The sequence below is a fragment of the Mesocricetus auratus genome, unplaced genomic scaffold, assembly GCF_017639785.1.
Source record: "Mesocricetus auratus isolate SY011 unplaced genomic scaffold, BCM_Maur_2.0 Super-Scaffold_100003, whole genome shotgun sequence".
Classification (NCBI taxonomy): Eukaryota; Metazoa; Chordata; class Mammalia; order Rodentia; family Cricetidae; genus Mesocricetus; species Mesocricetus auratus.
In genome coordinates this window covers 106,294,459-106,309,326 of record NW_024429188.1, presented here as the reverse complement: position 1 = coordinate 106,309,326, position 14,868 = coordinate 106,294,459, and the positions used below count along the sequence as shown (strand labels likewise).

The 14,868-nt window shown below is 38.8% G+C and overlaps 1 protein-coding gene across 9 annotated transcripts in view; it reads left to right on the top strand.

Moving 5' to 3' along the window:
- The window catches only part of Mcf2 (MCF.2 cell line derived transforming sequence), a 104,619-nt gene that overhangs the window by 40,015 nt on the left and 49,736 nt on the right, over positions 1 to 14,868 (top strand). For all 9 annotated transcript variants that reach the window (XM_040744661.1, XM_040744658.1, XM_040744659.1 and 6 more), the window contains 5 exons: positions 7,392 to 7,511; positions 8,272 to 8,388; positions 9,747 to 9,896; positions 12,457 to 12,590; positions 13,219 to 13,333. In XM_040744661.1, coding sequence (XP_040600595.1) covers positions 7,392 to 7,511; positions 8,272 to 8,388; positions 9,747 to 9,896; positions 12,457 to 12,590; positions 13,219 to 13,333 — 636 coding nt within the window. The remainder of the gene's footprint in view (positions 1 to 7,391; positions 7,512 to 8,271; positions 8,389 to 9,746; positions 9,897 to 12,456; positions 12,591 to 13,218; positions 13,334 to 14,868) is intronic.

The following is a 14,868-nucleotide window of genomic DNA, read 5'->3' as shown; positions in this document are numbered from 1 at the left end:
CCTAGAATATTTGCTCAGGATGGGATCCTGAGTGCCAGTATTATAGTCATGAGCCACCATACTCAGCACAACTGGGGAGCCTTAACAGTCCATCTGAGATACTTACAAAAATCCATAAGCATTGAAGCGACAATGAATACTACACCACAGAAAGAGAATTGAATGTGATAGTCATGAGTAGGTAAATGAAGAATGTAATGTTAAATCAATGCATTAAACCATACTTATAAATAGCATAAATTAGGGGCTGGAGAGATGGCTCAGTAGTTAAGAGCACTTGCTGTTCTTCTAAAGGACCTGAGTTCCATTCCTAGAAACCATGTCAGGTTGCTCACAGCCTGCTATAACCCCAGTTCCAGGGTATCTGATATCCTCTTTTGGTCCCTTTGGACTCCTACACATATATTCATACTCTTTCTTTCTCTCTCCCCCCTCTTTCAAATACATATAAATACAATATAAAAATAAAGCGACCTAAATTGGATGGTTATCCAACTCTCCATTCCCTCACGGGGCCATTTTTCAGCTAACCCTCTCTTCATTTGAGAAACCATTCTCTCCACTTCTATTCTAAACACCGGTTCCAAATGCATTTCTAGTATCCAGTAATTCCTGAGGATTAGAAAAGTGAAGGTCTGCTTAGGATTTTTTCAATATAGTGCTGAGGGAGAAAAACTTCAAAGATGTCATTTTTAAAGGAAATTGTGCCATCAAAACATGAGCAATTCCTTTATTGCCTATAGAGTTATTCTTGCAGTGTTTTTCACTGTAGAATGCTTCTGAAATTCTTTGTAGATGACATGCTAAGTCAATAGCTAATCTAAAATTTAGTAGGCTTTTGAGGGCAATAGCTATACAGCTACTTAACAAGTGAGTTGAGGTAAACAGTGCATCTGATTTATCAGTTATTTGTTTTATGAAATTGAAGCATGCAGTTCAGACCAGGCATATTAGTTATATCTTCATGTTCACATGCAAATCAAGTACAGTGAGTTTTCAATCCTAGACATGTTGTCTTAGTCAGTCCTGAGCAAGCGCTTGGCAAATTGTCTTGTAAAAAGTGAATCTGCAGCCGTACATGAATACTTTTTGCGATCCCTCTTTTTTTCAGATTATGTTTTTGTTGTTTTGTGGTGTTGCGGAATGAACCCAAGACCTCATGCATGCTAGGAAATCACCATAAATTCCCAGCACATATACTCTTTAACAAACAAACAAACATCACATATAAATCAGATATATTTTAAAAGTTTTTTTCAGGACATCTTTAAGCTTTAAGGGTGCAAGGGTAGGAGTAGCAGTATTGACTAAATGCTTATCCTGAGACTCACACTCACATTGAGCATTGTTAAAAAAAACTCTGCTAACTCCTTAACGTGAAGAGGTTCCATTTCCATCTTCATTTAACAACTGGAGAAACTGAATACAGGGAGCTGTGTGTCTGTGTCCTCATTCCCCAAAACTATGAATAGGTTAAGGTAAAAGGAACTGTATAGTGTGATTAGCATGATGAAGAATCTTGAGGAGGCTAGGAGTGTAACTCAATTGGTAGACTGTCTGTTTAGCATGCACAACATCCTGGTTATACCCGGTACAGCATGAACTAGATGTGGTAGCACATACCTGTATTAGAGTATTAGAGGCAGGAAGATCAGAAGTTCAAGGCATGAAATTCAAAGCCAAATTGGGATACATGAGACCCTGTCATAGATAATAAAAACAATCTTGAGATTGGGAAATTATTCCACATTTCCAAGGTAGGACTTGTATAATCACAAGGATCTTCATTACTAACAGAGGGAGGGATTGGGGTTTAGCTCAATAGTAGAGATCTTATCTTGTGTGTGTGAGGCCTTGGGTTCCATCCTGAGTATCATAAAAAAGGAAAGGAAGTGGAGAAAGCATAAGAGAATATGTAATCACAGAAGTGGAGGTCAAAACAATTGCAAGACCATAAACCAAAGATGTAATAGACAGTCCCTAGAAACTGAAAATGTCAAGGCAATAGATTCTTATCTAGAGCCTCAAGAAGGAACACAGCCTGGGACCGGGATGCCTTGATTTTAGTCCAGTGATACTAATCTTGGACCTCTGACCTCCAGGAGCAGTGATTTGTGTTGTTTTAATCACTAAGCTTTAGCAATCATTTACAGCAGTAATAAAAATCTTGCACTCGCAGATTTTATCAAGTATCAAGCAGAATTAAAATCCTTCTTTACCCTACTGTAAAACCAGACTCCACGAACAAGAAAATTTTGGAGAAGCATAATGGGGATGGTACAAGAATCAGTTTATAGTTCAGTGCATCAACCTGAAATGTGAAGCAAAGGTGACAAATCTAAATGCCTACACCGTATGTGAGGATGACAGGATTTAGTTGACGTAGAGCCTAAATGATAGCAAATGTCTGCCAGCATACTTCCTTTATGTTGAGGAGCAGCAGGAAGTGGTGAGCACTGTGGTGAACGAGGGAGCATCCAAAAGTGGACAGAGACCAGCCAGTCCTGATCATCTGTTGTCATGTTGGCCAATGAGCCCAAGCACTGTCTAGCTTTTGATTTTTCAAGAGAAACAAGATATCTGACTCCTCCATGATACGATGCTTTTTATTTTTATTTCATTTTTAGTATTTTATATATTTTGATTGTGTGTGTCCGAATGTGTGTATGTCCGGGCACCTGAGTGTGCATGCACCTGTGTATACAGATGCTCAGAGTCCAGCAGAGGGCTTTGGGTTTTCTGGAACTTGAATTAGAGACACTTGTAAGATGTTTGATGTAGGTGTTGAGAACTGAATTTGGGATATTTGGAACAGCAGCTAGTGCTATTAATCCCTTCTCTCTCCTCTCCTCTCCTCCCCCCTCCCAATCTCCCCCTCTCTCCCTCCTTCCCTCCCCCCTCTCCCTCCCTCCATCTCACTTTCTATACAGGGTCTCCCTATGTAGCTCTGGTTGGACTGGAACTTCCTGTGTACACAAAGCTGGCCTTAAATTTTTTGAAGGTTTTGTTTTTATGTCTATGAGTGTTTGTCAGAATGTACTTCTGTGCACAATATGTATGCAGTAAATGTAGTACCTAAGGAGTTCAGAAGAAGGTGACAGGTCCCTTGGGCCTGGACTTACAGATAGTTGTGAGCAGTCTGACTTGGGTGCTGGGAACTAGACTTGGGTCCTCTGGAAAAGTAACTAGTGCTCTTTGCTGCTGACTTATTTGCCAGCCCTGAGATCTAGGCTTCATATCTCAATAATGGTATTTTCTTTTTTATAGACTTTATTTTTTTAGAGTAGTTTTAACTGGAGAACTAAATTGAACAGGGAGTACAGGTGGTTCTCATAAACTCATTGTTAATTTGTTTTTTAGCTTTGTTCAATCACTAGTACTGTATTAAGCTTAAAATGAGTATACTTGAAACATTTTTACATAGTTTACTTTCGTATGCATTAATCTCCCCTCTTGAGGTTGGTGACTACACTCCTAGACGAGACCTTTCTTCCCTCCTTCCCTCTAGAGAGCTGTCTTATAGATGTCATGGGAATGCCTTGTTGCCTCTTCCAACACACAGTATCTATAGAAAGCAACCAGAATCTTGCCTTCCTTCATGAAACATGCTTCTGTTTTGTTTCTATCAGGATTACTCAAATATCAAATCTGGGAATAGGTTTCACTGAGTCCCTCTTTCTCATCAAGTACAATTAATAATTATAATTTAATGATGCTACTTCCTGGATTTTGCCATGACTCCTGCTCTTTTTGCACTGGTTGAGGATCACTTGGCTTACTGTACCATTCTACAAGGTCATTTCAAGTCTGGTGCTACTTGTATCTGAATTAAGTTCTTTCTCAAGGCTCATGAGATCTTTCCAAGAGGTCATGGCTAGGGATGTAGTTCTAGGGATGTAGAATTGTGGGTTTAATTCCTAGCACCACAGGAAAATTTAAAATAAAATAAAACACGTATCTGACCATGGCACTATAGTACTCAAAAGTTCCTAGAGACTCCCTTTATTTCTAAGGGGGAAAACATCAGACTAGTTCCTGTTGTGGTTCTTGCCTGCCCCTCCAACATCTTTTCCTCTCAGAGTCTTTTTCTTCTACCTTTCTTGATAGGACTTCTTCAAGGGTAAGGTAGTTCAATGATTAAGGCCACAGACTTAGCATAAGTCAAGGCTTCATGGGTTATGCTTAAATACTCTGAGCTTCATTTTATTTGTAAAAGAAGCAACTTAACTCAGTCCCCGAACTATGGTGAAGTAGAACTGTAAGTATTGGCTAAATATTTGGCATACAGTAGGCATTTAATAGTGGTGATCATGCTGTTTAATATGCTGGACTGTGCTATTTCTTTTCATAGCCAATCTTGCATAGTAGTCCGTGTGTGTGTGTGTGTGTGTGTGTGTGTGTGTGTGTGTGTGTGTGTGTGTTTACTTTGGAATTCCTTTATGTAGCAATTACTTTTCACTGCAGTGATGGCTGGTCTTATTTGTCAATTTGACACAATCTGTAATCCTCTGGAAAGAGGGTCTCAATGAGGAATTATAAAGATCACGTTGACCTATGGGAGATTGTTTTGACTGTTAATGAGGGAAGACTATGTTCACTTTAGACACCACTATCCCCTTGGCAGCTGCCCCTAGACTGTATAAGAGAGGAGAAGGCGAGCTGAGCAAAGAAGCCATCATGGTGCACTCATTTTCTCTCCCCTTTTGATTGGGGATGTGACCAGTTTCCCCAGGTTCTTTTGGATTTGATTTCCCATATGATAGATGTAACCTGGCATTACAAACAAACTGGAAACCCTAAGTCACTTTTAGACTGAGTATTTTATCACAGCTACAAAATGAAAGGCTAGAACAACTGCCCACTGTGTGCTAGCCTTTTTTTTCCCCTAGAAGTCAAGGAAATACTGAAAAATTCAGGTGGCATTTAGATTCAATTAATTCCTCTCTTTTCTTTAAGGGAATTCTGGCCCTCTCATGTTTTACAACCTTTGTGATACTGCTTTCTGTGTACATTATTCTAATTATTTTGTTTCATTTTTGACTTACCATGCTGTACTGATTACTAATAAACTCAGTTATTAAACTGTCATTTTCTTGGCAAGGGAAAGCATTTAGTTAATTTGTGTGTACTCAGTGCCTGAAACCGCTTGATTTTCTTTCATTTAATTGTACGCAGTAGGCACATAGTGATGAAAATAAGACTTCCTTGGTTGAAAACAAAAATGTGATTCTATGATATAGTTTTCATCAAGTGCTTAGTATAGTTAGATAATATTTCTGCTCCCTTTGACTTGGGTTATCCCAAGGACTTGCCTCCTAATTCTGTTTTTAAAATTTCTTATAAAGTTTATCATTATTATGGTGTGTGTGTGTGTGTGTGTGTGTGTGTGTATAATATGTGTATGTGTGGGGTGCTGACAACTCTGTGGAGTCAGTTTTCTCCTTCCGCTTTCAAGTGCCTTTAGCTGCTGAGCCATTGGCTGCTCCATTATCGTTTTTTGTTTGTTTGTTTGTTTTTATATAGAGAGACAGTTTCTCTGTGTAGTCCTAGCTGTCCTGGAACTAGCTCTTGTAGACCAGACTGGCCTTGAACTCACAGAGATCCTCCTGATTCTGCTTCCAGAGTGCTGGCATTAAAGGCATGTGCCACCATTGACCGCTGTTTTCATTTTTACAGGAAACAAATCTAGTTATACTTCCAATTCAGCAAATTTGTGGCATAAAAGCAGATACATAGACCAGTGGAAAGGAAAAGAACCCAGAAATTTGTTGTCAACTGATTTCTAATAAAAAGAACCAAGAACACATATAATAAAGGTATTGAAGCTGTACATCTAGGAATGAAACTAGTTTCCTGTCTCTCACCATAAACTAATAGTTCAAATTGGATCAAGGACCTAAATACAAAAACTCAAAACTATGAAACTAGCAAAAATATAGGAAGAATTCTTAAATGAATTAGTATCACTGAAAAAATATATATCCAAAAATGCAGGCCCCAAAGAATAGACAATCAAGATTAAATTAATGAAAAGAACATCAGTATAAAAAGGAAACAATGAAAAAAGAAAACAATGAACGCAATGAAGGGATAGTCCACAGAGAGGAAATATTTTAAACTGTGTGTCCACTAAAGGGTTAATACCTAGACTGTTATAAAGATCCCCAACCTCAGTAGCAAAACAAAACAAAAAGTCCTCAAAATCCCAGTCTAATTAAAAATGAGCAAATGATAGGAATAGCGTTTCTTAAAAGAAGTTATATGAATATCAAACAGGTGTTTAAACATGATCAGCATCACTAATCAGGGACATGCAAAGCAAAATCACAGTAAGACTAGAATGACTAATATGCAAAAGACCAAAAATAGCATGCTGACAAATCGAAGAGAGGAGAGCCCCCTCTGTGAATCTGCAGTTGTTATTGGAAAACAGTTTCTTCACAAAAATTGAGAATACAATTAGCATGTAATCCAACTCCCTCTATGGATATGTCCAGGGAAGTTGAAATAAGTATTGTAAAGGGCTACCTGAATATCCGTGTTGATTGCAGCACTATCAACAATAGGCAGTGTGTGAAACCATGCAAGATATCCATCCGTGGATGAAAAGATAAAATGTTGTATACGCACTGTAAAACTGACATACCATCCTTTGTTTTTGGTAACATGGATGGAACTGGAGTTGGGAATTTTATTGAATAAAATGAGCCAGGCACAGAAAGACAGCTAGTTTCATATTTTTTCTCATTGGTAGAAGCTACAAAAGTTGATCACTTGAAAGTGGAGCAGAGACTAAGAGTCTCTTAATGTAGGAAGGGGCAGGGAGAGGGGGAAGAGCCTTACAGTGAGGTTGGATAATATGTAGCATGCACAGTTAAACAGGAGGGAGTAGCTGTGGGGCCCTGTAAGGCAGGGTTAACTGCATTCTGTAATTACAAGATAACTAGAAGAGTTTGAAAGTTCCCAGCACAAATTAATGTTTGCTAACTAATGATGCAATCATCACACGTGTGTATGTATCGAATAGCACACAAATAAGTACAAATGTTGATATATCAATTAAAAAGAAAGAAAACAATAAAAACAAAACTAACTTCAAGATTCAGCTTTAGATAATAATTCCCTGCAGCTTAGGATGTGCTTGTGTTCTGTGAGAAAATTCCATACTGGGAAAATTATAAGGATCTGGCCCAATACCCCCATCTTATTTTTATTTCTGTTTCCTTGGTTTTAGATATTATCACCATTCATTGAAGCATGTTGGCCTTTTACTGACTTCTGTGACTTTAAAGTTTGCTTCCTCCAATGACATGTCTTCTGATTTGTGCTCAGTTGGGAGTTTGTCTTGTCAATTGTGTACCCGCTCACTCTTTTGTTCTTTCTTGCTACAGGCCTCTTTCCCTGGGAGCTTGCACTTAGTTCTGGTTTTACGGCCTACTAGTTTTCTTCAACGGACTTTCACGGACATTGGATTTCGATTTAGCCAAGAGGATTTTATGCTGAAATTACCAGTAAGATTATTGCTTGAATCTTTGGTCCTTCTATTGTTTATGTATTCTGTACCCTATGCTGTTTGTTTTGCTCGTGTCCATGGAACACTTAAATAAATTTGTCTCTCAAAAATTTAGTTCTTGAAATGTCCTACAGCCATCTGCTTCTACTGATGAAAAGGACTAATTCAGGCAACTTATAACAAGTCAATTCTTTGAAAAATATGTGTTATATGTTATAGATGTGTTCATATATCTATGTGTGTATATACTTTGGAATTTTTATTTTCAAATAACGTGTATAGTTTACGTATCCAAAATACCATGATCCTAAGATAACTCAGAGTACCACGTCTTTATTTTGAAAATATATCTATAAGTTTTTATTGTTTGGAATAGAGTGCTCGTAAAATTTGATACCTGAATTGTAACTTACTACATAAAGTCCTTTTGCTTTGTCTGAGCAAAGAAAGTCTTTGTGTGTGTGTGTGTGCATATATGTGCGTGTACAAGACTGCTCATTATAATAAAACCCCTCAGACAAGAAGAATTAGGGTATTTGGGTTTCTGTAGAAGCTAATTTTGATGGTTAGAAATGTTTTGCAATAGAAGCTGTTGTTCTCTGAAGATGGTGGGGTGAGAGGCACGCACAGGAAAGAACTGTTTGAAGCATTTGGACCGGATGATGTTCTGCTAAGTGCTCACTGAAATTCATTTTGCAGTTTGACGGAGGGCTGTCATGAAGGACGGTTAACAGTGTCTTTCTTGCTTACTTACATAGGTTGTTATGCTGAGCTCAGTTAGTGATTTGCTGACATACACTGATGACAAGCAATTAACCCCTGAGTTAGGCGGCACCCTGCAGTACTGCCACAGTGAATGGATCATCTTCAGAAATGTATGTTGCTTCTGCCCTTACGTGTAGAGCGTATTCTTCATTCTATCTAGAAAAAATTTCCTACTCAGAAAAAGCAATATTTGGTCTCCTACTTTTCAAATAAATATATGATTCAACATTTTGGTTTTCTTTTTATATGATATATCTAGAAATGATGATGAGTCACTAAGGATGGCAATTGAAGGAGAGGCCTCGGGAGAAAAGAGAGGATTCTCTGTCCATCCCTTCCTGTGATTCTGTAGTAACAAAGAGACAGAGGGTTTGGGTTCAAATTCTGCACTTGGATCTTGGACAATGTATACCACCTCTACAAGTCTTTTTCTATCTATAAAATGAGATTGATAGTATATTACCTCATAGGGATCTTGGGAAGTTTAAATGAGATAATGAGTATAAAATGTTTGACTCACTGCTTGGTACGTGGAAATCCTCAGAAAATGCGAGTATATTCATTTTGGTCTACTGGTACTCCCAAGGATATTAACTTTGTCAGAGTCCTAGTCTAGAGACTTCCAAAAGAGGTAAGGGCTGTAGCTTCCCAAGTAAAATAAAGCCTGGGACTTAAGTGTCTTGACTCTGAGTCTCACGATATGAGAACTCTTCCAAAGAAAATAATGATGACCGCTAAATCAGGGTTCCATTTCCCAGTCCTCATTGGAACCATGTATTTGGAAGGTTCATTCAGCAATTCAGGTGTTCACATGAAGGTAAACTGTTAGAGTGAACAGCGCCTTGTCCTAAATGAAAGAGCAAGTATCTTAAGATACACGCCTAACAGATGGTTTATATTGTGTCTGCATTTCTCCTGTCTTCCTGTGATGAACTGTTTTTTGGAAACAAAATAGTACAGCCTTCCTTGCCATTTTAGGGCAACAGCACCTTTGGGATAACCATTTCAGATCTTTGGCAACACCTGCAATGAATTGTGACAACTTGCCCTCCAGTTCCTTAGATTCTCAAGCTTTGTGGAGTGCTGATCACAAACACTGATAAATACTGAGTGACATTGCTGTTCTCACATCTCTTTAGAAGTGAAGTTGTTAGAAAGCAATTGTGTTAAGTGCTGAGTTTGATAAAGGAAGAAGGACACTGATGTTCAAGGCCATGCAGTGAAGTACTCAGCACATGGCATCTTTTACAAAGGGTTTCCATGATTGTCCAAGGGACATGTAGAAATACACATTCAAGGATTTTGACACTGCTTTTTAGTCTCTTGGGGATTCAGATGCAGAGTGAGCATTAATTGTCAGGGGTAGTGCCAGTTTTTCTTAGTAGAGTTCGTAGTGTACATGTTTGTTGTTTATGCCCATATATGGAAAAATACAAGTTCCCATCAAAGATCCTCTGGCTTTTTACAGGCTATAGAGAAGTTTGCTGTTACAGTGAAACAAATGGCGCAAATGTTGCAGTCCTTTGGAACAGAACTGGCTGAAGCAGAGCTACCAGACGATATTCCTTCGATAGAAGAGATTCTGGCAGCTCATGCTGAAAGGTATCGTCTCCTGAAGGTATGTCTTATTAGAAAAGGAACACACAAACTTGACCTGTTTATCTTGATCCTCCTGGTCTTTTTGTGTGGTATTAAGAATAGAATCCAGGTCCTCCTGAGTGTTAGGCAAGCTCTGTCACTAAGTTGCAATCCTAAGCTCTTGGTGGTTTGTGAACTGGATTCTCACTATGTAACCGAGGATGGCCTAAACTTGGAACCTTTTTCTCTGAACTTCCTGAGTTCTGGAATTACATGTGTGCACCATCACACCCTGCCACATGGTATTTTTTTGTTTCAGAAAGCTGTTTGATGTGCTTATTTCACATTGATTTTTACATAGTGAAGATGGAAGATATATTGAAAATATTTTTCTTTTATTTTTACTTTATGTGTTTGCTTTTTTGCCTCTGTGTATATGTATATGTATATGTGTACCCCACATGTGTGCCTAGTGTCTTCAGAGACCAGAAGAGAGCATCAGATCTCCTGGAACTGGGGTTACAGGTGATTGTCAGCTGCTATGTGGGTTCTGGGAACTGAACCTGAGTCCTCTGCAAGAGAAGCAAGTGCATCTCCCTAGGCATCTTTCTAGTTCCTTGGAGAATTGATTTTGTTCCACTCAGTTCTGTCTGTGGTAGGAGAGGAACAGTTCTGACAATTTGACTTTTAGAGGCACTTTCCTCAAAATGTAAGAAAATTTGGACAAAGAAAATCAGGCATCTGAGTCTTATTTATCTCCCTTACCCATAATAACACATTGGATGCCCTGGCAGTTTTCAGTTCTACATAGGGTGCTATGTTTTAGTTATAAGATATGAAAAGCCAAATGTTTTCATCATAATATGGAAACAGAAGCCTGTATGCAATACGGTGGCAACTGTGATGATGATGCATGACCCTTGTGCTTGTTGCTTGAGACAGAGTTTCTTGTAGCATAGACTGATTTTAAACTCCCAGCCGTAGCTGTCCTTGAACTACTGATTCTTATGTTTTCACCAGTTATAAGCAAGTGACACCACTCATGGCTTGGCTTGCATGACTGATTTGTATGCAGCTGTAGGGATGATGTAATAGATAAACATGTAGCATGCATGCAGTGGATTTTTAGCACATAATTTGTGCTTCATTAATATTAGTTTGATTTTTTTTAATTTTTAAAATTTTCTTGGTGCTGGGAATTAAACTTAGGGCCTCATACATGCTAATTACATACTCTTTTCTTTTGCCATACTACCTATTTTTTATGCCAACTATGTACTCATAGCTCTGTACATCCTGTGGATCTTCTTAAGGAAATCTTGAATCGTGTAGGTCTCTGAAGAAGGTCTGTGCATATAGTCTTCCTAGGCATGTGCTTCATGATGTTCATTAAATCCAGATGTGAACTAAGAGAAGACTTAAGGCAGAAAGTAATTGGTAATAACTAATGATTAGTAAAAAAGGTATATGATTCTTTTTGAATATGCATTAAATCTGCTTTGTAACTATGATTTCTGATATGGTAGTTGTTACTGTGTTAATATGGTTTTCTGTGAGCACATTAAAAATATCAACAAGGTAGAACAAGGTCGGTTAGAACTTGCTGTCTGTAACAGGAAGCTAGAAACAGCATGGTTGGTACTTCTGTCTCTAATGTCTATTTCACCAGCTGGGGACTCTAGTCCCTGTTTGTAAGACAGGAACTTCTTTGAGCCTCACATTTGTATGAGTGTTTATGTCATGTGTGTGTAGGTGCACGTGTGTGAGGCCAGTGGACATTGTTCTTCCTCATTTGACATCCACCTCGTGCTTTTTGATTGTTACTTTATTTTTAGCTTGCCTGTTGTTATTTTATGTTAGCTTATTTTTAGCTTGCCTGTTGTCTGTGCATTATGTTCATTCAGTGCCCATGGAGATTAGAAAAAGGTGTCAGATTCCCTGGAACTGGAGTTACAGACAGTCAAGAGCTGCCCTGTGGGTACTGGGAATTGAATCTGGGTCCTCTGGAAGAGCAGTCAGTGCTCTTAACCACAGAACCATCTCTCCAGCACCCTACCTTGTTTTTTTGGGACGGGGTTTCTCAGTGGCTCTGTTGGCTGACTAGTGAGCCCCAGGGATCTGTTTAGATCTACCTCCCTGGCACATGTATTAGAAATGTACACCATCTTTCCTCTTTTGTTTTGATTTTTGTTTTTTTGAGACAGGGTTTTTATGAGTAGCTTTGGAGTCTGTCCTGGAACTTGCTCTGTTGACCAAACTGGTCTTGAACTCACAGAGATTTGCCTGCCTCTTCCTCCCAAGTGCTGGGATTAAAGGTATGGGCAACCACTGCCCATTTTCCTGTTTTTATTAATGTGTGTTTTGGATATTGAAGTCAGGTCTGGAATCTTCAAAGGCTAGCACATTTACCAACCTGGCCATAGAGCCTCACATTTGCAGATTCTGTGATCCTGAAATACTGAGAAAGCAAAGGCTGTCCTGGAATTGCTTCTACCTACTGTGCCGTACATTCTCTGTACTTCTATATTCCCTTCTCTTCAAATCATTCATGTTTGATTACTACCTAACTATCTGGCATATCCTGTTGTACTTTTATGTAGAGTGACTTAACAGCTGTAACCAAAGAAGGAAAAATTCTGCTCATGAACCTGCAAGTGCCTAACACTGAAGAAACTGTCAGTTCAAGTCTTGAATGTCCTCAGCACATAAGTGGTGACTGGTACACTATTAATAAGTAAGCACTCCCTTCTTTTATTATTTACTCATATTTTCAAACTGGGAATTTTACATTGTTTGTTGCTGTTAGGTATGAAAGTATTTCTGGATCTCTGAAAGTCTGGGAACATCTTCTCTGGGTTGGTCTGCAGACATTAGTTTGCTTGCAGAATTAAGTTCCCCAGACATTGATTTTTCTTTGCCTGAGCCAAGTGTCATAGTGTCATAGACTATTTTTGCCTTTAATTCTTTTTTTTTTTTTTTGAGAGACGACCTCACTATGTAGCTCAGGCTGGTCTGGAATTCCATATAAACTGGGCTGGACTTAAACTTAAAGAGATCTGCATTTATTTTCCTAAGTATTAGGTTAAAGGTGTGTGCTACGACTCTTGATCTTTGCCTATCATTCATTGATTCATTCATTCACTCACTCATTCTTTCTTTCTTGTTCTTACTGAGGAAATACTTATTTTGTCTTACAGTTTCAGAGATTTCAGTCTATGCTCACTTGACCCTGTCACTTTGGGCCCATGGCAGAATTGTACATCATGTTGGTCTGGGAGAGTGTTTAGAATCTTAATGAGCAGCTGCATACCTGCCCTACATATGATTTTTTAAAAATAATTCATTGGCTTTTGTTCATTAAGGTTGCTGACTCAAGTGCATGATATGGAAACTGCTTTTGATGGATTTTGGGAAAAACACCAGCAAAAAATGGAGCAGTATCTGCAGCTATGGAAGTTTGAGCAAGACTTTCAAGAGGTCAGTTGAGACAGTTCTTTCCTTGTGATGGAGACCCTTATTCATTAGCATCAGGAGGCCAGCCTTTCACGATGCCAGTTTTCACCCTGGGGAGAATAAAGGAGACGGGTTCCTTGACTTGGAACAAAGAAGAGCTCTGCTAACATCCAAGCCTTCTTCCACTGTGACAAAGCACTGACATGTCATTGAGTGTGACAGGGACAGTCTTTCTCTACTTTCATGTTCGTCCTTCAAACGTTTTCAATACAAAGTGCTTTCAGGCTGTAAGATAGTTTTCCAAGGAAACAATACTCATTGATCTTTAGATACCACATGCTATAGGGAGGGCCATTTTCTCCTAAATCTTTTACTTTTTTCTTATAGTAATAATACTGTCTTACGGAATCATTGTTCAGTTATCAGAATCACTACATTCCATGACAGTACAAGACCTTTATATTATCTGTAATCATTATTCCAATTTTGTCAGTTAACCCAATAATGGGTGTGTATATGGAGGTTAGAGGACCACTTAATGGAATTGTGACCTCCTCCTACTGTGTGATTCTAGGCATTGAGTTTGTAAGTATGTTCCTTTATAACTTGGTAAGCCTTCTCATCAGTCCTCTTCATTGTTTATTTTTGTGGTTTTCTTTGGAAATAAGATCTTTCTACATTATGTAGCCCAGGCTGGCCTTGAATTTGCAATTCTCATGCGTCTGTCTCTTGAGATCTTCTGGGATCACAGGTGTGAGCTACCATATTTGGTTCCCAGTAATTACTTTTATACCTTTTCTCTTTTATTTCAATATAAGGCCTTGTCTTGGGTCTACTAATACTTTAGCATGTTCTGTCTATGTCATCTCCTGGAGGACAGAACATCTTTTTGCTTTAGAAAACATTTTACACTGCTAATATTTCGAAGTAGAACGTGTTCATTTTGACTTTGCTTAACATCTTTTCATGATAAGATTGTCCACATGTTCACAACTAGAGTACTGCAGAAGTGATGCGCTCCTTCCAGGGTGTCACATCTGGAGGTCAGCCATGTCTGCTTACTCCACTTCACTGGTGTGGACATGGGTTAACCAGCACGAGGATTGTTCTGTTTCTTCACTGCTTCACAGCTCTCCCTCCCCTTGTAACTAGTAGTAAATGCATGGGGAGAAGACGGAAAGTATCTGGTTTCCCCATCAGAATTGTCCATGGAGCATCTGTTGATTCTTGTCTGAACCTTTCTTTATTTCAGCAGCCTTCACGGATGATCTTTCAGTATTTATCTGCCATAGGAACTAAGCAAGCTTTTCCTTCTCATTCATATTTGATTCATACATTTCTACAATTTTCATGGCTTATGACTCATTGATATTCTCTCTCTCTCTCTCTCTCTCTCTCGTGTGTGTGTGTGGTTTTGAGGAGGCCAGGGGTTATAAAAAATCATTCATCTTGGTTTTTGAGACAGGGTTTCTCATTTGCTAGCTTCTCAGGGAGCCTCTCACCTCCACCTCTTCTGCACTGGGGTCACAGACACAAGTGACCACACCAGATTTTGAAAA